A 23,363-nucleotide genomic window follows, 5' to 3' on the forward strand; every position below is an offset into this window, starting at 1 on the left:
TGCTCTAACATCCTTCAGGGCCAAGCAGCCAAGGATCAGGGAGCTGCAACTGGCTCTCTGCAGCTCTCCACTATGTCTACACAGCAGAGAACTGAGGCAAATGCCATCAGTGCTGAGGATAGACTAAAGGGCAGCACTCTGCCCTGACCCTGCCTCTTCCCCACACAACATCAGCTTCTTGTGATGGCTACATGGATGTAAGCATCCTTGAGCTCAAGAGCCATGTTCCAGTCTCCTCAGGACAGGTGAGGATGAAGGAATTAATGAAACTGCTTTGACTTCTCAGATCCACTTCTTTCTTTGGGATCAAGAAGTACCTTGCTTGTAATGCTTTCCCCTGATATTTTTGGGCAATTCTGCACTAAGTGGAGGCCCAGTTTCAAGGCTTTGGCACCAAGGAACCAGACGCTCATTTAAGAACTGAAGTCCTGGGCTGAGGCACCAACATGAATGCTTTTGGCTTCTTCATTGATTCAGCACTAGTAAGGGCCCGAGATTTAGAAGACTAAGTAATTAGACCTCTCTTCAAGTACAGTGCAGAAGCTGAAGATGGAGCCAGTGATTTAGTCCACAGAGAAGTGACAGGTCTAGGTGCCGAGGATGTCTGTTCATGGTCCAACACAGAACGGTGGCCCAAATGCTCTTTGAAGGCTGCGCTTAAGCCTTAAATACCTCCTCTATAAAGACAGGCTTCAAGCCTAAGCAGATGTGAGAAATGAAAACCCAGCATTTAGAACACAGAAATGATGAATGAGCCGCCTTCAGACAGATGAGGCATTTCAGTAATTTTAATAAGTATACTCTAACAACAATTTTATTTTTCCCAGTTTAAAGTAGTATTTACCAATGTCCTGTCCTAAACTAGTTTTTTTTGCAGGAACTTGCCAGTCCTGTCCAGTGGTCTACTCCCTCTCCCAATCACCCACCACTGAGCTGGACTTTTCCTCTTTTATCTCCTCCCTCCAGGCTTGACACCTTGCCCAGGTATAAAGGGGTGAGGATGGCTGGGCCCACAGGCTCTCATTAACTCCTTGGTAAGTAAGGAGTCTGTATATCCCATCATACAAAGTTTAATTTTGCCATCTCATATATCAGTCCTTTACAATAATAAACTGATACTGTTCCTAAAGAGAACACCACAAATAGGAGGCAAGCAGCCAGTACTAGTGAGGCCTAGAGTACAAACTAAAGTGCCCCAAGGGAGCTGTATAAATTTAAATCTCTGGACTACATGCCCCAGCCAGCTTGCTTTCACACATGCTTCTTTCACGGGCATTGTTCTCTCAAGGGCCTTGCTCTTCAAGCAACATGACACAGGAAAGCCCACTCCAACCTCCCTGCTGTTTGGTTTTGTAGATCTGTTGCTTTGTGTTGTCCATCTGAAGAACAAGCATACTTTACTGAGAAAAAAATCTTGAAATTAAAGGCTTATGGCTGGTGCCTACCAGTGGTCAAAGATTTTCAGGAACACAGAGACATAGATCTGACTTGTCAGAATTTCTGGCAAACTTCAGGAAGGGATTTCCTACACAGAGACCATTAAAAGGGCGAGGGGAAGGGGAAAAGCCTCTTGCTTGTCTGGCAAACACACCTACCTCTCTCTGAGAGCCTTCAATTCCCCTGCACTCATCCAGTCTCTTCAGCACGGTCTTGGTATCGGAAAGGGCCTCTGAGAAAACATCTTCATACTGAAGCAGGAAATCCAGCTTACAGGTTTTGATCTCTGCTTCTGCATGTAAGAGTGAGACAAGTTACTCATTTGTTGAAAGGATTCATGGAAAGTATAAGATGATGGACAGTCATCAGTTTATAACTAGCACTTTACACAGGGTTTCTATCACCTCTGATATAATAGGGAAAAACTGACCCACAGATTCCTTTTACAGAGCATCCAGCCTGCAGGGGGGAAAGTGTTTAACACTAGTTAGAAGCAGGTACTTAAAACACAATGCAACCTTTATTTCCTCTCATGGTGAACAATAGTTTAAAGGCTAAAGTACTATTAGCAGACTTCTGTGGTCACCTATTGCTCCACAGATTGTCTTATGCACCTCCCTTCCTCTGCACCAAAAATGGATTCTACTGTATGTCAGATGCAGAAATCCACATACAGGCAGAACAGGCTTTGCTCACAGCAGCTCAGGTGAAATAACAACAGTACATCAGGAAGCAGACTTTGTAATGCCCAAGGCAAGATGGGATCTGTTTAGGTTCAAAGGGGAAGAGTTCTTAGAAGGGGACCCTTGCTTCAGAGTTATGCATTAGCAGGGGAACACATGCTAAACTAACCACCCCCCCCCCACCCACAAGGAACCAATTAAGCAGCTCAGCTGCAAATTGCTGGAAGACAGGGTTGTGACTGGAGTCTCAGCTGCTCACCTGGATCACCAATTTTTTCTGTCTTCTTCACAGGCTCAGCAGCCTCCCCTTCCTCACAGCTGTCCTGTCTGGCAGGGGAATGGTGGTCAGCATGGGCATTTGAATCCTCATTGAGGGATTTTGAATCCATTGGGGTTTCCTCCTCCAGAATCTCCTCATGGCCCAAGGTGTGAGTCACAGTAATTTCTTGCGCTGTGGTGGAGGTGACTGTCTCCATTTCAGGTTCTTCAGGGCCAACAGAAGCTGAAGCCTTTTCAGGAAGCTGAGCATCCATAGCATCTTCAGCAGGAGGGTTTTCAATCTGGGGTGGCTCATTAGCATCAATATTATTTCTGGATGAATCTACTGTCTGAATGGAGCTGTCCCTCACTACCTGATTCTGAGTGGAGCAGCTGATGAGGTCACTGAGAAAGTTTTTGCAACTAACAGCCACATCAAACATCTGCAGACTGTCCGCCACAGAGATAACTTTGGTAAAGTTATGTTTGCCAAGTGGTAGCTTGCCGGTATACACCATTTCTAGCAGAAGAGCAAACTCATCAGGAGTCACCACAGAAGCATCAATGGAGATGGTGTCTGTGCTATCCAGAAAGGACTTAAAGAGCAGACTGGCAGCAGCCAGCACAAGCTTGTGTGCTCTGAAGTGCACAGTCCCAATGAAGATGGTGCAGTCACAGAATTGCTGCTCTTTGCAGAGTGTGTAAAGCTGCTGTAGCAACTGCCTGCTGTAATTGGGAAGCTCCATTGCTCCAGTGGTCTACTGGCCTCTTCCTCCTTCAGATGCCGCACTGCTTTAATGCGAACCAGCTACAGATAAAACAAAATACCTTGTTACCACTTTTCTCAGCCAATAGCAAGGTGGAAAGAAACAGCTGAAAAAAACCTTCCAGTTTTTGTTTAAAATTTTCATTAATTTTCTAAGGATCAATTCAGTAATTATAACAGGAATGGCCAACATAATTAAGGTATATTTAAGAATGAGGAGAATGAACAGACAATGCAAACAAAATCACATTTTTCCATCATAAAAACAGTCTTGTGACTTTCTTTTTAATCTGCTCTAAACTCATAACTGCTCAGAGTTTCAATCTGGCAGAGAAATAGCACAAATGCGGAGAAGAGAGATAGTGAAAACTGGGTTTGATTTTACTTGGTTATACCCACCATCTGAACATTACACACGACATCTTGCTGGGATTTTCTTGCCAAGCTCATAGGGTGACATTTGCCGCATGCAGAGGGCCCACACAATGCCTATGTGCCATCTGAGTCCCATTAAATCTTGTTTTGGGAGCTCAAGCAAGCCTGAAGGCATATAGGACTTTTGCTGGGCCGCTCCACACAGGTGAATTTCACTCCTGAAAAGCACACCTATGAAATACGTACCAACAGTGTAAAGGGGCTCAGAAGTCACAGACTTATTAAGTTTCAGAGTAGCAGCCGTGTTAGTCTGTATCTGCAAAAAGAACAGAAGTACTTGTGGCACCTTAGAGACTAACAAATTTATTTGAGCATAAGCTTTTCCCCCACTCTGGCACTTCAAGTGCAGAAGGTGGAGGCCTGCAAGGATTCTAAAAATTAATACTGGCCACTCCAGGCTTGTATTAAACGCCCAAGGTTACAGCTTTTCTCTGACCTTGCACAGGTAGATGCTGCCACCACGCAAGTGCAAAAACCTCTTTGAGAACCCAGGAAGGCACACTTGGTAATTCCTCCCTGTGGGGTACCCTCAAGCCCTTTCACACTCCCCCTCCGGGGAAGAGCTGAGAAAGAAAAACAAAGGAAATCAGCTGTTGCCGCCGGCTAATTAAACATGTGCACAAATCTCTTAGGACACAAAAATCCAATCCTGTTCTTAAAAAAGGTAAATTTTATTAAAACAAAAAGGAAGAAAATACATCTGAACACTCAGACTATTGCTAGATTTTAAAAAGAACCACTTATAAGGATTAAGCATTAAAATAACTCCCTTGAGGTCCAGCTTAAACGTTACAAGCCAAAACAAAAGCATTTGGGGTTAGCACAGAGGAATCCAAAAGCCATAAAGAAATAAAAGAAATAAACCTAATCGCGCCTTCCTGGACATTTCCTGATCTACTTATATATCTAGGGTTTCAAATGAGTTATTTCTAGATATTATCTGATAATTTTTCATACCTGGCCCAAGCTTTTTACAGTATAGCTCTGCCCTGTTCCCTCTCTCTCCCCGAGAACACCACAGAAAGACAAAGGAGAAGTTTTTTCTCAATTTTTAAACTACTAAGATGGATCCCATAGCTAGCTGGCAGGCTGGCTATCCATAAAAGGGCGCTACACCGCCCCCCCGCCCCCGCTCATTTATCACAGGTGCCTAAGTCACCTGACTCCAGCAGAGAAGCCCCCACTTGTACCTTGCTAGCAGAAATAGGCACATCTCTGTAGCCCAGACTTGGGGAAGGGCTTAGGACACACTCCTCTGCTCATCATCTCCCACTGGCTAGCGTAGGTGGCTCCCTGCCTAGTGTGCTGGTTTTTGTGGATCATATTCTTAAGCGCCCAGCTCTCCCCACCTAACTCAGGCTTTGTGGATTGCAGTGTTGTTCCTGTGATTTTCTAGGCACTTATCTCCCATTGCGGACCCCAGGCCTGGGTCTTCAGTTGCCTGGTGATGAAAGCCCCATTCTGTCAAACGGGTGCAATTCATAATGTCATGTGCCTCAGTATACCAGTACACATGAGAACAGACTCTGAATCCTAGTGATGATTGGATCTGGTGACAAATAGAGCTCTCGACCATGCTTGTAGAGGTTTCCATCGCTTCACACTGACTCAGAGATTCTACAGTTCAGAGTGACACACCGACAGAGTTATTTGCAGTTCTGTTGTAGCCGTGTTGCTCCCAGGATAGGAGAGAGACAGGGTGGGTGAGGTAATATCTTTTACTGGATCAATTTCTGTTGGTGAGACAAGCTTTTGAGCTACACAAGATGCAGGGGGGGGGGGGGCGGGGGAAATAAATGTATTTTCAAAATGCATCAAGGAATGCCTAGAGCACAGAATAGAGGCTCCTTTACATGAATATGTATAAGCAGCAAAGAATCCTGTGGCACCTTATAGACTAACAGACGTTTTGCAGCATGAGCTTTCGTGGGTGAATACCCACTTCTTCGGATGCAAGTGAAGTATTCACCCACGAAAGCTCATGCTGCAAAACGTCTGCTAGTCTATAAGGTGCCACAGGATTCTTTGCTGCTTTTACAGATCCAGACTAACACGGCTACCCCTCTGATACATGAATATGTATAAATCTGAATACTGAACAGCTCAACCTTCTGTTTCCCTGGATCCACGGTAGATGTGGCTTCTGTGTGTCACTATTACCACTGGTTTTCTGTAACTCTTCTCCAGACCAGCCACCTGGGCTCAGGGTTGCTAAACATATGTGCTCAATTATCCTCTCACAACACTGTAAATCAGGAGTAACAACTCATACCAGTGGAATTACACTGGTGTATATGACAGAAGGAGACCCATTTTCCTTGCCAGATTCAATGCATCAGCTGCATTAGCCCACCTGCTGCTTGCCTAGAGCTGAAGGATTTCTAGTGTCTGAAATGGGATTTGATCATGATTGGCATGGAATAAAAGATGGGATACTCCCTGTGAACGGAGAATAGGGAGCATCTATGTCCTGGAAAAGCAGCAAAGAGTCCTGTGGCACCTTATAGACTAACAGATGTATTGGAGCATGAGCTTTCATGGGTGAATACCCACTTCGTCAGATGCATTCACCCACGAAAGCTCATGCTCCAATACATCTGTTAGTCTATAAGGTGCCACAGGACTCTTTGCTGCTTTTACAGATCAAGACTAACATGGCTACCCTCTGATACTATGTCCTGGAAGAAGAGTTCTCTACTCAGCCCCATCCTCAAAGCTTTGTCCAAAGAATCAGTCTCCTCCACCTGTCTGCTTAAACATCACAGTGCCAAGACTAAAGCCAGAGTTCTCTTCCCACCAAACTGTTGGTCAGGAGTAGTGAAGATAAGGTTGCAGGGTCAAGACATTATACAAGAAATCCAAGACCAGCCTCAGAGGCCCCTGCCCCTTCTCCAAGACAGACAACCTTGAAGCAGAGGGTCACAGACCATGGCTGCCAGTGCTTCTGAGCCACTAAGTCTGTATCTGCAAAGTCATAGCCCCTTTTGCAATCATCCACTTGCAGGGTCCTAAAGAGCCACTGTGATCCCAAAGAGACTGGGCATTTCCTTTACATTAAAGGTGACTGCTATGTCCATCCTCAGGACTGCTGTCCAAGATGCGTAACGCCCCCTAGGCAGACTACATATCTTTTATTCATAACGTTTAAGGACAAAGGGGACCATTAGATCATCTAACCTGACGTCCTGTACATCACAGGCCATTACATTTCACTCAGCTACCTCTGGATTTAGCCCAAAAACTTGTGTTTGGATAAAGCATATCTTCCAGAAAGGTGTCTGGTCTTGATTTAAGGACATCAAGAGATGGAGAATCTACCTCTTCCTTTGGTAGTTTGTTCCAATGGTTAATTACACCCACTGTTAAAATGTGTGTCTTAATTCTAATTTGAATTTGTCTAGCTTCAGCTTCCAGACATTTTATGGATGACTTTTTGGAAAGCTGGCTTACTGCCTGGACTGTACTGGGTATATCTTTCAGGTCATCATTATTGCTGGTTATTTATCTGCTAAGCGCTGACAGCATGTTCTCTATGTGCCTCTTGCCATCCCTACTTGAAAGGAAAAGACAATTCTGTTGTTTTTTCAGCCTGAATCGCTGAGGCCACTTCTGAGCCAAGCTCACGGATTTGTGAACTCACTTCTTTAGGGATTTCAAACCCTCTGTACAGCACAGCTTAACTGTGCAGTTGTTGGTTCCTCTGGGGCACCGGAGCTGTTATATCCTTGGGGGCAGCCGGTTTAGGAAGAAATCACTTGAGGCCAGACAGTAGACAGCTAACAAAACCACCATTTTATTTACAGACACAGAGCTCACCCAACCGGCCGAAACCGGCTGGGCTATCCCCTAATAATCTAACTCAGTTGCCATAGGAACAAAAACCATGACAACCAAATACACAACATATTCCTCCCCCCCAATAAGATCATCCCCTAAATAAAACACACACTAGACTAGAGAAGGAGGGTAGACTGCCTCCATTCCCGGGTAAACCCTGGGGATTATTTTGCCCCATAACCGTGGGTTCGCCCTAGCTAAAGATCCAGCCGATGAGGAGGCCTTCTGTCTCTAGGTGGATTACGGCGAACTTCTGGTGTTGTTGCACCCGAAAGCACCATGGGCTCTGGGTCCGCTGCCCAAACAGGTGAGGAGGTGGCATCAGCTCGTGCTGGGCAAAGGGGTATCTCAGCCACCGGCAGTAATGGAGGAGAACAGTCAGGAACAGGTGATTTGTGATTTGGTGTCTCACCAGGAGGGGTGAAGTCAGACCACTCAACTGCAGATGTGTCCTGAGGACTGGCATGACCTGGCAACAGCTGATCTACATGTCACTGCCAGGTAAGATTCTCTGCAGTCCGGACTGTGTAGGAAACAGGTCCTGTTTGAGTGATGATTGTGGCAGGGACCCATTTAGCTCTGGAAGTATAATTCCGAGCCAAAACTGGCTGTCCCGGGCTAAAGGTTCGCTCTTTTGCTCTGGGTGCCCGTCTGATAACTTGATTTTGCTGCTGATGTTGCACAATTTGTCGGGGTTCAGAAGGTTTCAGCAGATCAAAGCAAGTGCGCAGCTGTCGTCCCATCATTAGAAAGGCCGGAGATGCGTGGGTCGTAGCATGAGGTGTGTTTCTGTAGGAAAGTAAGAAGGTATCCAGATGCTTTTGAATGGAGTGTTGTCCCCTTGCTGATTTCAAAGCGTGTTTCATTGTTTGCACAAATCTTTCAGCTAATCCGTTGGTGGATGGATGATATGGTGCTGATGTGATGTGGTGTATCCCATTTGCCTTCATAAAATTTTGAAACTCCTGAGAGACGAACTGCGGTCTGTTGTCGCTCACAAGTTGTTCTGGCAGACCAAAACGACTAAAGAGTCCTCGTAGTTTTTGGATAGTACTCTCTGCAGTAGTGGACTGCATTATAGAGACTTCTGGCCATTTAGAATGGGCATCTACTGCCACCAAGAACATGCTTCCTTCAAGGGGGCCAGCAAAGTCAATGTGAATACGTTGCCACGGGTTTTCAGGCCAGTCCCATGGGTGTAGGTGTTGGTGTCACTAGGCCTAAGTAAACCAAAGTTGTGACTGCAGGCCTGAGTGAACCAGAGGTCTTCCATGCTGTGAACTTTAACCAGCCTAAGATGCTAACAGACTGCAAGCAAAATGTGTAACTGTCAGCTGTCTCAGCTTGCAGATGCAGGAGTTTGAAACAGCAAAAGCGGCGGGGAGGAGAGGGAGAGGGGGGAGAAAAGTCTACATGCGCCTGGGCCGACAAGGCCAAAGATAAGCTTGCGAATGGGAACTTTTCTAACACGCTGAGATGTAATGTTTAAAGTAACTGCTGTTGGGAAGGGAGGGGTGAGGGGGAAAACCAAACAAAAGGCTTACACAAACAAGGGGGGTATAAATACTGGGACCCTGCCTGCGCGCGGGTGTGCAGGATTTGAGAATGCTTTTTCTCCCTGGCACCTTATTTGGGCTCAAATAAACGTGGTTTGCTTCTCCACCCTGGTGTGTTAATTAGTGCAACGCACACCGGGCAACGAACCCCCGCTGTTGCTCCGCCTTGGGCCCAAACAGGTACTGATGAAACTTCCGAATTCCAAAAACAATTCCTAATGCCTCACGTTCGATTTGGGCGTAGTTAGTTTCTGCTTTGCTTAGAGTGCGTGAGGCAAAAGCAATAGGTCTCTCTTCTCCCGAAGGCATAATGTGTGACACGACTGCTCCCACTCCATAAGGGGAGGCATCGCAGGCCAATTGTAGGGGTAAGGATGGATCAAAGTGCGTTAGAACTTCAGAATTTAGCAATGCATCCTTAGCTTTGTTAAATGCAACATCACAGGCTTCAGTCCACTTCCAGGCCTTGTTCTGCCCAAGGAGCTCATTAAGTGGTTTTAGCAGTGTGGCTAACTGTGAGATGAACTTTCCATAATAGTTCAGTAGTCCAAGAAACGAGCGCAGCTGGCTTACATTTCGAGGTGGGGGAGCCTCCACAATAGCTTTAACTTTTGCAGGGGCCTTATGAAGACCTGCAGAATCAATGATGTGTCCCAAATATTCAACAGAGGGCTTGAAGAATTCACACTTGACTTTGCAAACTCGTAGGTCATACTCTTCCAGTCTTTGTAGGGTAGCCTCTAAGTTCTTTAAGTGATCCTCTTCATTTCTTCCAGTGACCAGGATATCATCCAGATAGCACTGAACTCCTGACAAGCCACAGAAGATCTGGTCCATAGCCCTCTGGAACAGGGCGGGAGCAGACGTTATTTCGAAGGGTAGGCGACAGTATCAATAAAGCCCCTTATGAGTCGCAATAGTCAACAGCTCTTGGGACTTTTCATCGACGTGCATCTGTAAATATGCTTGACTCAAATCAATCTTACTGAACTTTTGTCCCCCAGCCAGGCCTGCGAAGAGGTCATTGATGTGGGGAAGCGGGTATTGCTCTGCACACAACACTGGGTTGACAGTGACTTTAAAATCACCGCAAATCCGGAGAGAGCCATCTTTCTTCACTATTGGAACGATAGGAGTGGCCCATGAGCTATGGGTAACTGGTATTAGGACTCCATTGGTGACCAGGCGCTCCAGGTCTGCTTCAACTTTTGGCCTGATGGCATATGGCACAGTTCGGGCTTTCAGATATTTTGGTGGACTGTCAGGTTTAATGTTCAATGTCACAGTGATTCCCTTCATACTTTCCAAATCATCTCCAAAAACAGCAGCATGTTTCCTTAGTATAGGGGTTAGACTGGTTTCTTCTTTAGTCATCCGGTGCACTTCTGCCCAGTTCAGTTGAATCTTCCCAAGCCAAGACCTACCCATTAAGGCTGGGTAGTCACCTCTCACCACAAACAGTGGCAATTTAGCAGCCTGTCCATTGAGCTCCACCTTAACATCAATAGTGCCCAACATGGGCACAGCTTCTCCCGTATACGTCTTCAGAACAGTTTTTGTTGCCTTAAGCGGAAGATGCTGTAGCTTTTCTTTATACACAGTCTCGGAGACCAGCAAGACGGCTGCACCGGTGTCCAGTTCCATGCGTATAGGTTTGCCATCCAACAACGGGGTTACCCAGTATTCATGTGAGCCCATTGCCAAAGACAAAACATGCAGTGGCACTTCCTCTTGCGATGAGGTGTCACCTCGATCATCCTGGGTCTGCTCTAGGGTATGCAGGGTTCTTCTTTTTGTCGGCCAGACCACAGGCCTTTTTTTCTTTTGTTTACAGGCACACTCAATGTGTCCCTTTTTGCCACAGTGTCGACATACCAGGTCCTTACACCAGCATTCTGATGCCTGGTGACCCGGCTTACCACAGCGGTAACATTCTTGACTCTGCACAGTTTTGTGGGTCGGTTCTTGTGACACTTTTTGCACCCCAGGGGATGCACCGATGTATTGTGCCTCCCTTGTAGCCAGTTCCATGGAGAAAGCAATATCAACAGCCTTCTGTAAGGTAAGCTGAGCCTCTGTCAGTAGGCACTTCCGTATAGCTTCACTGCAGAGGCCACACACTAACCTGTCACGCAGGGCATCATTTAACATCTCTTTAAATTCACAGTGTTCTGCTAGCTTTTTTAAAATTGCTACAAATTGTACACCTGTTTCATCTTCCTTTTGGTCTCTTTTGTGGAATTACCATTGGTTTTGGGGAAAAATGGGACCCCAGGATTTCCACAATGTCACTGTAAGATTTAGTCGCTGGCTTAACAGGGTGTAGTAAGCTGCGTAGCAGGGAGTAGGTTTTAGCCCCTACAACACTTAAGAATATTGGCACCTTCTTCGCTTCTGTAACGTCATTTGCAATAACAAAAAGCTCAAAACGCTCAGTATACACATGCCACTGCTCTATATTCTCATCAAAAGGTTCCAGTGACCTGGTCAGAGTAGCCATGATTTTTAGTTTCACTTTCACAGTCAGTGCAAACAAGCAACTTTTTTGTTTGTTTGTTCTTTACCTTGACTTCTACTTCCTTCTGTTACTGGAGCAGCACCGGAAATCCCATCCATCGTCGCCACTTGTTATATCCTTGGGGGCAGCCGGTTTAGGAAGAAATCACTTGAGGCCAGACAGCAGACAGCTAACAAAACTACCATTTTATTTACAGACACAGAGCTCACCCAACCGGCCGAAACCGGCTGGGCTATCCCCTAATAATCTAACTCAGTTGCCATAGGAACAAAAACCATGACAACCAAATACACAACAGGAGCCATCTGAACACTGTTCCTCTTCTGATCAGAAAGCTGCCTCTGTTCATTTTCAATGCTACTCCATTGCAATTTAAACAAAAGAAGGGGCTGTGCGAGGGAGTCTCCTGGAGAGAAGGCCAAGACACTTGCTGAGCTGACTTAGCCCCCCAATTAGTCTTTCTTCATGGATCAAGAGAGGAAGAACCATATGAGGAAAAGCAGGCCATTTCATGCCTTCTCATGCAGGGAGCTTCCTGCCTTGGAGGGGAACTGAGGATCATTTTAATAGATTCCAAGGCCAGAAGGAACAAATGCAATCATCTAGTCTGACATCCTGTATAACATGGCATAGAACTTCCCCACCCCACCAAGCCCCACTCCCTCAGTACCTGGACCCCCTCCCTCCACTGAACCCCCTACACCCAGAGACCCCCTGCTGAGCTCCATCCCTCCGACCCCTCCTGCTGAGCCCCAACCACCTTCACCTGGACCCCCCTGCAGAGTCCCATTGCCCCTGCATCTGGAACCCCTCACCAAACCCCTGTGCATCCAGACCCCCCATGGACCTGCCACCAAGTCTCCCGCACCCAGATTTCTCCCCCCAGAACCCTCTCACCCTATATCTGGATTCCTCCCCCACAAGCTCCTCTACATTTGGATCCTGCTTGGCTGAGCCTGCCTGGGCATACCTGGTGCACCTGGTGTGAAGGGGAAGGACCCCAGGGTGTTTCTGGGACAGGCCCGGCCCTTGTGCTGCGTCAGAGCCAGGTGCAGCCTCACTGCCAAGTCCCTGTCCCACTGGGGTGGAGAGGGGGGACTGCAGGGTGATCTCCCACCTCTATGCACAAAGTGGCCTGTGCCCCCCACTGCCATGCTGGAGCCTCTATGTTTATTTACTGACAAACAAAATCTGCAGAATTTTGCAGAATTTTAAAATATTGTGCACAGAATTTTTAATTTTTGGCACAGAATTACCTCAGGAGTACCTGGTGCTCTCATGCTGTTAGAAAGCTGTTTACATCAGGGATCGTCAGAGTGCCAATGCCATTGCACTCATGAAGCTCTCATATCCTTGGCACTGCATAACTAACATATATATGGTTCTGACCAACACCTCTGCTGATTCCGATAAAAATACCAAAACCTGCTTTAAAAACATTGTGTTTAAAGATTATTAGTACCAAAGTGACTAACTTTAAAATGTATAACATGATGGAAAAGCTCTTTGGGATTTCAAGTGTCTTTATTTGTCTACCCTTTAAAAAACAAAAATCAACTACCATTGCATGACCAAGAAATTAATAAACAATAACTCAGCACTACTTTTTAAACAACCTACAGATCCACAGTCGTGGACTCCCCCTACTGACAGAACTTTGCTAACAAATGCTATTGCTAGACCTGGACAATGCAGACATTGGTGATAAAAACAATGCACACAAAAAGATAATATTGCCTAATAAGGGGCTAAACAAGGGAATGCTGTTTAAGACTTTGAGTGTAAGAATGTTAGGGGGAAATATTTTATATTTAAGCTTCTAGGAAATTACAAAGCATGTAAAGTATATAAAATGAAGGAGAATAAAGAGAATAATCAGCAAAGAGAATAATCCAGCTATAAATAAAAGTCACTTCTGTCTGACAGCTGATCAGTCTAAAGGTAATAATTGGAGATATATCAATCTCCTAGAACTGGAAGGGACCTTGAAAGGTCATTGAGTCCAGCCCCCTGCCTTCACTAGCAGGACCAATTTTTGCCCCAGATTCCTAAGTGGCCTCCTCAAGGATTGAACTCACAACCCTGGGTTTAGTAAGCCAATGCTCAAACCACTGAGCTCTCTCTCCCCCTCTGCTGCATCATGAAATATCCTATCACTGTCAGCACTAGTTGGGCTCCCTTGTCTGCACTCTGCTTAGAGTAGCTAAGCCCTGAATTGGTCATTAGGGCAAACTTCCTTCTCTCTCCTAAGATGACCTCTTGAGGTGAGCCTGCCCTGTCAATGCCCACGTTGCACCTGCTCAAATCATGTTTTTAAAGGTTCTCAGCTAAATCAATAAACACAAGTGAACAGAAAGCCCACGTTTGTTCCTTCACATTCTTTCACTGTGCCGTCCCTTGGGCACTGCAGCAGTCTCTGAAAAATGAGCAAGCCTCCATATCAAGTGCTCTGTAAATGTGAGAGTTAAGGACAGAGTGACTGTCTTAACTCAAAATTTAAATACTTTTTTGTGTGTGTTACAAGTTTCCTGTCTTGTTATCAAGATGATGACCTTAGAGAAAGGGTTATTGGAAAGCCAGAACACCACATACATGAATCAATTTTCTTTCCTCTCCCACCACAAGTGACAGTCTTTTGAAGAGTTGAAAGAAACTGAGGGGTCATTACCTTCCTCTTGGGTGATCCAAAGTGCTGGAGCAGGCGGTGCTCCCAGAGGATAATGCAAAACTCAGTATGATGAGCCAGAGCATACCAATTTGTTTTTCAATCTATTTTATTTCAGTTCAAAGCATCAGTGCAGACAGATAGAGGAAAACAAGCAACACTTTGACTATATTCAGTCTTCCTCAATCTCTAAACGCGGCAGAATACAGCAAAAGCATTGCTTCTTTTCCTAGGCTATCTGCCTGCACTGATGCTTTGAATGGAAATAAAATAGATTGAAAAACAAATTGATATGTCCCAACTCTTCACAGTGAGTTTTCCATTATCCTTTGAAGCAAGGGTTGCCACCTATCCTACTTGGAACAGTGTAGGCCTAATCAAAGTACAAAATTACAATCATGGAAGTCCTGTTGAAACCTAAACAACAAAAAACAAAGTCAAAGTTTGCTTCAAAACTCTGTTCCTAACATGCCTCAATGTGCCCAAGAATGCTGAGAGATACTGAGATTATACAGGTTTTCAGTGACATCTGCAATACACACAGGATGCCAGTTGCAGATTTGAATTTCTGTTCATTGTGCGAGTTTACATCAGACACACAGATTCCACATTGTAATTCACTGTGGTGTTTACACAGTTTTGACCAGCTCCCCTGTACCAGTCTGCTTTTAATAAAGCACAGGAGAACATACTGTTCTAGTGAGACTGATATCAGACAAGGCATGAAGCAGTCCATAATGAGTCCTGATCCTCACTGAAAGTCTTTTAAAGGAAAACCTTTTGGAAGGACACTGTGTCAGCCCAAAATGGTGCCTATTTTCCTCAAATTTGTTTATAAAGTCTATAGAATTATCCTATTCCAAAACAAATCCCTCAGTACTGCTCTATAAAAGCAATGCCAGCTGCTCTTCTCTCATAAGCAACTTCAAAACAACCAGTATGTCCAGCTAATAGAGAAGTGGGGAAGAGACCAGATGGATCAGTATGTGAGACTCCCTTATCTACTCCTGGGGGAATTCTGTGCTACTGTGCACGTGCATAATTAATGAGCTGTGGATATATTTTTTTTTTGCACAGAAAAAAGCTTCTCTTGAAATGTTGCTGCAGTCCCACCTTTTGACCACCAGAGGGCGCTGTGGCGATAGAACAAAGCAGCAGCTCCAGGCCTGCTAGGGAAGGGAAAGAGCCTGCCTTCTTCACACTGCCTGTCAGGAGACAGGGGCTATGGGGAGAGAGACAGTGTGGGGTGCTGGGGCTCATAAGGCCTAGTGGGGGAGGACAGATTGGGGCAGGGCCTGAATGGGAGTGGAGGCACAGGTCCAAAGTGGGGAGGGAGGTGCAGGTCCAAAGTGGGGAGGGAGGTGCAGGGCCACATGGTGATTGGGTGGGGGCAGAGCTACATAGGGACAGGGGAGTGGCTAGGTGGGGGCACAGAGACTCATGGGGACAGGATACAGAGCCACACAGGAACAGGGGGAGGGGGAGCAGGGCCACACAGGAGCAGGGGGAGGGGGAGCAGGGCCACATGGGGATGGGGGAGTGGGTGTCTGAGTGGGGGTGGAGGAACATATGTGGACAGGGGTACAAGGACACATGGGGGTGCAGGAACACATAGGGACCAGGGGGCAGATGTGCCTGACTGAATGGGAGAAGCTAGGGCTAAGCCAGGGTCTGCCTGGGGGAAGCTCCCTAACAATCGCCCCCCCCCCCCCAAAAGCTGTTCCATACTTTTCCCATCCATACCCAACAACCCTTCAAGTTCACACCCAGGCTCCTTCCCAGCTATTTACTTCCCTCTCCCTCAGCTCTTCCGTTACCCCTGACTCCCTCAAGCCTTTGCACTCAGGGCCACCCGGGGGGGCGGGGGGGGAAGTGGGACAATTTGCCCCAGACCCCTGGCCCCGCAGGGGCCCCCACAAGAATATCGTATTCTATAGTATTGCAACTTTTTTTATGGAAGGGGCCCCCGAAAGTGCTTTGCCCCAGGCCCCCTGAATCCTCTGGGCGGTCCTGTTTGCACTGCTTCCGAGGGGTGCAGGAAATAGGATTCTGTGTTGTAGTTTAAATGAATTATTATTGAGAGTTCTATATTAATATGTCTAGTAAGGAATCTTATTTGTCAAAAAACATTTCCTGAATCTTCGTCGTTGTCTGTATTGTTACAGACACACTTGCTGACAGGTATTTTGAAATAAATTATCAAAGATAATTGAAAATGGTGTGATTATATTGTGTTATTTTGACAAATAAAATATGTAGAATTTTGAAATATTGTGAGCAGAATTTTTATTTTTTGTTGCAGAATTTCCCCTGGAGTACTAATCCCCAAGAGAAACATCTTGGCCTCACAGGATACACAGCACTTAAAGCTGGTTTTCTTCTCAGCATTGGCCATGGAGACATCTCCTAAGGTTTTAAACCCTAAAATCTCTCTCTTTAGGTACCCATATGGCCACCATCACAGTCATTAATGAATGTTTCCTCACAATTCCCCTCTGTAGTTGGAAATACTACAATTTCCATTTTACAAATAGGGAACTGAGGCACAGAGCAATTAAGGGCCAAATTTTAAAAAATTCATCAGCTCCCTTTGAGAATAATGCTCAAATGGGAAATGAGCTCTTTCTGAAAATCTGACCATTTACTTGAGTGTCCAAATGGAAGCTTTTGGATGCTGAATTTTTTCTTCACAATATCTGCCCCATGCGACGTCCCCAAAGTCACACATGAAGCCTCGGCTTCCCAGTCTACTGTCTTAAACATAAGCCCATTCTGTCCTCCGACTAGCTAAAACAGCTCTAAAGATGGCTCATAAAGCAGAGATGATTGGGATTAGCAAGGGTTCTGATTTTACGGTATGCCAAAAGAACTGGGAGATGGTTAAGGACCACGGCTCTTTATAAACCCTCATTTCTTATTTTTGTAACACCAGAGATATGAAGGCATAAATGCAGTCTGCTACTGACTACTGCTTTCCAGATCACAAGTTTATATGGTGAGGAATATGTACATCCCAAGGGTGGGAATCTATGAAGGAAATGCTTAAAGAAGAAGGGAGAAAATATCTATAATATTTAAAAAATACTTGCATTAGGATAATGTATTTTATAAGTAGGTCCTCTATCAGGAATTAAATTATATTTGAGAGACTTTATATTGAAAAGTGTAACTAAAGAAGAAGATATTTAATTTTTTTTCATACATTTACATTCTAATTTATTTGCTTAAATAAACATTGTATTTAACAATCTAAATAAAGTGACCTCTCTCCCCACTTTGCAAAGAAAGAAAAATCTGAGTAACACTCATTAGTTGGGCACAGTTGACTGCGTAGGACAGGCTTTTCAGCTTTCTTATGTGTGCCTTATATGATATATGTTTACTAATGAGGACAAGATCATACTAAAGTGTATAGCATAATTCTGAACCCTAACAGCATTCTAAGAATGACTTAATTAATGCCTTCATCTGGAGCACTATTGTGGAATCCTAGGAAGAACTCCACCCAGACAGCAACTGAGATTTTAATTCCTACCCCACTAAGTAGTTTTTAAATATTTTTATGAGCCCAGCAACCAGTGCAGCAATTTTTAAGCCTGTTCATGTTGTTGTCAGATGAGAAATAAATAGGACAATCTAGTTTTCAACATCTTAGAAGAGCAGACAGGGCTGTGGGCCCAGAATAAGAGATCTGGGAATGTCCCTAATTATTAAGTATCAGAGACGTAGCCGTGTTAGTCTATTAGGCTATGTTTATGTCAGGGAGGTCATGCAAGTCACTGAATCCCTGACTTCCAGAGACCTCCCTGACATTCTCTGCTTCAGCCCCAGGGGCTGCAGGACTCTGGAGCTGCCAGCCAGTGGGGCCCAGGCAGGGTTCCAGCGCCAGCGAACAAGCAGTGACAGGGGGGCCCCTGCAAAGTTCCTGTGACAGGTGACAGACTCCTGAGGGTTCCAGCCACCCTGACAGCCTCGCCCAGGGAGAGGAGGGCTGCGGCTGGAGTGTCCCATTTTCTCTTTGGGAAATATGGTCACCCTGCAGCTCCAGGCGCCATGGGCAGAGAGGGAACCCCACAGCTCCCAGCCACCACAGTAGTGGGGGAAACCAGGGAGCCACAGCAGCAAAGGACACAGGCGGGTCACAGTCTCTGTGAATTGTTGTTCACTGCCCTTGGTCTGGCCATGACTTTTACTAAAAATAACCATGACAAAACCCGAGCCTTGCTAATTATGTCAATCAGATTTCTACCCAGTTAAAACATGAAAAACAGCCCCAGACCTCCTCAGTGGAGTCCCCCAGACATGGGAACTGGCCAGGCCCAGCACCGGGACAGGCACAAAAACGCCTCCAGGCATCCAACCGCTTCGGGCAGAGGGGCCATGGCCTGCCCCCGGGGACCCGCTGTGGGGAGCGGGGAAAGGGGCGCCCCTCGCTCCTGAGGCCCAGCCACCCGCGAGGCACTAGGGCCCCCACAAGGAAGGGCCCGGCCCGCTCTCACTGCAGCCGGACACTGTCTGACAGGGAACCCACGCCAGCCCGGGGCTCTCCTCAGCCGGCACGAGGGGAACAACCCCGCCCCCCAAGCCCCGAGCGAGGGGGCTCCCTCGGCCTGTGTGGACGAAGCCCCCAGGCCAGGTTGGAGGTTCGGGGCCCGGGGCGCGTCGCGGCCGGGGAGAAAGGCGGCAGCAATCCCCCATTCCCCTGAGGCCCCCGGGGGCCCCACCCAGCTCCGGGGCAGCCCGCCGGCCGGCGCCTGTAGCTGTTGCGGCGCGGCCCCGCCGTTTCCATGGTTACCTTTATTAGGAGCGGCGCGGCAGCAGCAGGAACAATAAAGCTTCAACAACAGGCTCCCCTCGGCTGTGCCAGGCCCCGATCTGCGCCGCCGCCATCTTGAAGCCACAGCTATCCCAACCACCCCCCGGACGGCCGCCTGTGTCACGTGGCGAGAGCGGGTCGGGCAGCTACTATTGCGGAAGTGGGGGGTCTGGTCACGTGATACATGGCTGGCGGGCTTCCATATCACGTGACGCGGGAACCGTTCAGGTGGCGGCGTAGGTCACGTGACGAGGGGAGCACAAGACAAACAGCCTCGGGGGCGGGCCTGGGCAGGAGGGGTGGTTCTGGTCTTGTCCGTGTGGCTGGGCTGGTGTAGTGTAGTGTACGGATCTGGCCGGCTGCAGGCTTGGGCCTGGGGGCTTGGTTCGTGTTTTCAGTGGGTTCCTGCAGTCAGGCGGGCTGGACCTTTCCTGTCCAGTGAATGAGTGGCGGATCTAGACTGTTCTCAGTAGTAGAAGATGACAGAACAAGGAGTAATGGTCTCAAGTTGCAGAGGGGGAGGTTTAGGTTGGACATTAGGAAAAACTTTTTCACTAGGAGGGTGGTGAAGCACTGGAATGGGTTCCCTAGGGAGATGGTGGAATCTCCTTCCTTAGAGGTTTTTATGGTCAGGCTTGGCAAAGCCCTGGCTGGGATGATTTAGTTGGGTTTGGCCCTGCTTTGAGCAGGGGGTTGGACTAGATGGCCTCCTGAGGTCCCTTCCAACCCTGAGATTCTCTGACTCCTGTGTGGTTGCCTGACTCCAGGAGCTGGGGCATGGGGAGCAGGCCTATGGCTTAGGCTGGAGCTGTGGTCCAGCAATGTGTGTAACCCACTGGCAAAGTGTGGGGCAGATATTCCCCAGGGGTTGGTCCACCTTCCCATGGACCGAGAGCCTCCTGCTGTTACTAGTTTGCCCAAGTGGAAGTCGTCTGGGATGGGATTCAAACCCTGGTGACAGACCATCTGGGATAAAGGAGCTTCTCTCTGTAATATCCGGGGACCAACACCACTACAACACTCCATACAAAGTAGTAGATGGTCAGATTTAAAAACTGCATATTAAGACATATGGTCAAGAACGGGCTGAATGAAGCCCATTGAAAATCAAATAGGTCAATATCTTTCACCAGCACTAAATCTACTCTTTCAAAATAAAACTAAAGCATATGCTTACTATTGTCTGCTAGGAGTAATAGGCGTGACAAAGACCTTGATTTTTTTTTCATCACTTCTCTTTAACTTTCCAGAAGTTAGTTTTTGTTTGCAGATGAAGATTAGAGCTTGAAGAGTAGGTGGGGTTGTGACATTCCCCAGGGTACAAAACAGCTGTGTCCTCCTAGCTCTCCAGCCTGAGATGTGTTTTACAGTGCTTTGCTGGTGAACAGCCAACCTTCCAGGCTTTACTCACACCCAGCCTCTTGCATGTAATTTGCCCCCAAATATACAGTACTGAGTGCTACAGCCAGACACTCCAGAATTAAACTGCAGGGCAACACCAGCAAGTTCTCTAATCCTAGACTTCTACCCCAGAGATGTGTGTCTTATATTGCCCAGTTCCTTCACAGTGCAGCACAAGTTCATATGAAGTTTGACATTCAAACGAGTAATGTTTATGCACCTGCCTTCTTGTCTCAAGTGAAATTCCCAAACACTTAAATCAAATATACTGGTTTAGACAAAGCAGTAAAACATGTTTATTAATTAGAGAAAGATTTTAAGTAGGGCTGTCAATTGCAGTTAACTCATGTGATTAACTCAAATTAATTGCGATTAAAAAAATTAATTGCAGTTTTAATCACACAGTTAAACCATAGAATACCAATGGAAATTTATTAAATATTGTAGATATTTTTCTACATTTTCACATATATTGTACTCTGTGTTGTAATTTAAATCAAATTGTATAATTTTTATTACAAATATTTGCACTGTAAAAATGATAAAAAATAGTATTTTTCAATTCACCTAATACAAGTACTGTAGTACAATCTCTTTCTTGTGAAAGTGCAATTCACAAATGTAGATTTGGTTTTGTTACATAACTGCACTCTGCTCAGTTCCCTGCAGTTAGCTAACTCCATCAGTCTGTCTCAGAAGCTAGAGAGAGTCTGCTGAGCTCTTGGCTCACAGCCTGTTATATAGGGCCAGTTGCCTGATTGGCGCATGGCCCAGGTGCGGCTGCTTCCCCAATCAGCCTTGTAGCTGCTTTCTCCTGCAACAGCCCTCTCCCAGGGCTGTCTTAAACCCCTCAGGGCAGGAGCGGGTGATCACCCCGCTACACAGCCATTCCATTATTTTGCCTGGGATTGATGTCAGGCTGACAGGCTTATAATTACCTGGGTCCCTTTTTAAACTTTGGCACAACATTACCTTTCTTCCATTCTTCTGGAACTCCTTCCATGTTTCAATAGTTATTGAAAATCAGCATTAATGGTCCTCAACCAGCTCTTTTAAAACTCTCAGATGCAAATTATCCAGATCTGCTGATTTTTAAAAAGTCTAACTTTAATAGCTGCTGTTTAATATCATCCTTAGTTTTTCTTCAAGTAGATGCAAACATGTATTCCAAGTAGGCGTGTGCCCACCCCATGCGCTGGAGCCAGATATTTTTGCCTAGCAGTACCCATAGAGGGGCAGTGCTCATGCTTGTGTATGTATCCCCTCCATTGGCAATATGAGGCGGTGCTACCCCAACCTTCCCCACTGCCTTCTCACTGCCTGTTGGCTGGAGTTGGACCTCTGTGTAGTTGTAGTCTCACAACCTCCCATTCATCCTTTCTTAGCCTAGTTTGTTGTACATAGTTAATGTTAGTAAACAAAGCAAGTTTTAGAATATAGTGTTAGCAGTAGTGTGCTCTTGGGTGATACCCTCACCGGGGTTCAAGAACTGCCCTTCATGTGCAGTGGTGATCCCTAACGGTGACCCCCACATATAGCACTTTGCTCTCCCTTGGCAAAGCCCCCTTAAAGAGCGTTGTGTGATCAGGAGATCATACAAAAAGAGAACTCAGGTGATTTGGGACCTTCACCTCAGACAGCAGCTGATTGAACAGGCTATCAAAATTAAGAACTCAATAATAGTGGGGGATTTCATTCATCCCCATATTGACTGGGAACATGTCACCTCAGGACGAAATGCAGACACAAAATTTCTCAATACTTTAAATGACTGCTTCTTGGAGCAGCTGGTATGGAAACCCACAAGGGGAGAGGCAACTCTCGATTTAGTCCTGAGTGGAGCGCAGGAGCTGGTCCAAGAGGTAACTATAACAGGACCGCTTGGAAATAGTGACCATAATATAATAACATTTAACATCCCTGTGGTGGGAAGAACATCTCAACAGCCCAACACTGTGGCATTTAATTTAAAAAAGGGGAACTATGCAAAAATGAGCGGGTTAGTTAAACAGAAATTAAAAGGTACAGTGAGTAAAGTGAAATCCCTGCAAGCTGCATGGACACTTTTTAAAGACACCATAATAGAGGTCCAACTTAAATGTATACCCAAAATTAAGAAACACAGTAAAAGAACTAAAAAAGAGCCACCGTGGCTTAACAACCATGTAAAAGAAGCAGTGAGAGATAAAAAGACTTCCTTTAAAAAGTGGAAGTCAAATCCTAGTGAGGTAAATAGAAAGGAGCATAAACACTGCCAAATAAAGTGTAAAAATATAATAAGAAAAGTCAAAGAGGAGTTTGAAGAATGGCTAGCCAAAAACTCCAAAGGTAATAACAAAATGTTTTTTTAAGTACATCAGAAGCTGGAAGCCTGCTAAACAACCAGTGGGGCCCCTGGATGATCGAGATACAAAAGGATCGCTTAAAGACGATAAAGTCATTGTCGAGAAACTAAATGGATTCTTGGCTTCAGTCTTCAAGGCTGAGGATGTTAGGGAGATTCCCAAACCTGAGGTGGCTTTTGTAGGTGACAAATCTGAGGAATTGTCACAGATTGAGGTGTCACTAGAGGAAGTTTTGGAATTAATTGTTAAACTCAACATTAACAAGGACCCGATGGCATTCACCCAAGAGTTCTGAAAGAACTCAAATGTGAAGTTGCGGAACTATTAACTATGGTTTGTAACCTGTCCTTTAAATCAGCTTCTGCACCCAATGACTGGAAGATAGCTAATGTAATGCCAATATTTAAAAAGGGCACTAGAGGTGATCCCGGCAATTACAGACCAGTAAGTCTAATGTCAGTACCTGGCAAATTAGTTGAAACCATAGTAAAGAATAAAATTGTCAGACACATAGAAGAACATTGTCAGACACAAAGAAGACCCACCCATTCCTGTAACAAATCCCTAACCTATGTCTGAGTTATTTAAGTCCTCAAATCGTGGTTTGAAGACCTCAAGCTGCAGAGAATCCTCCAGCAACTGACTC

At 46.0% G+C, this 23,363-nt stretch overlaps 1 protein-coding gene across 5 annotated transcripts in view; it reads right to left on the reverse strand.

Annotated features, from left to right (window-relative positions):
• The window catches only part of ZBTB40 (zinc finger and BTB domain containing 40), a 67,381-nt gene extending 48,303 nt beyond the window's left edge, over positions 1 to 19,078 (reverse strand). For 4 of the 5 annotated variants that reach the window (XM_044996521.1, XM_044996518.1, XM_044996520.1 and 1 more), the window contains exons 1-4: positions 18,951 to 19,078; positions 3,766 to 3,835; positions 2,380 to 3,186; positions 1,596 to 1,729 (exon numbers count right to left, since the gene is read on the reverse strand). In XM_044996521.1, the coding sequence (XP_044852456.1) occupies positions 1,596 to 1,729; positions 2,380 to 3,124 (879 nt within the window). In that variant the 5' untranslated portion in view covers positions 3,125 to 3,186; positions 3,766 to 3,835; positions 18,951 to 19,078. The remainder of the gene's footprint in view (positions 1 to 1,595; positions 1,730 to 2,379; positions 3,187 to 3,765; positions 3,836 to 18,950) is intronic. The other variant, XM_044996517.1, reaches the window with a different exon arrangement.
• Between the last annotated feature and the right edge of the window lie 4,285 nt (positions 19,079 to 23,363).

The sequence above is a fragment of the Mauremys mutica genome, chromosome 21, assembly GCF_020497125.1.
Source record: "Mauremys mutica isolate MM-2020 ecotype Southern chromosome 21, ASM2049712v1, whole genome shotgun sequence".
NCBI classification, from domain to species: Eukaryota; Metazoa; Chordata; order Testudines; family Geoemydidae; genus Mauremys; species Mauremys mutica.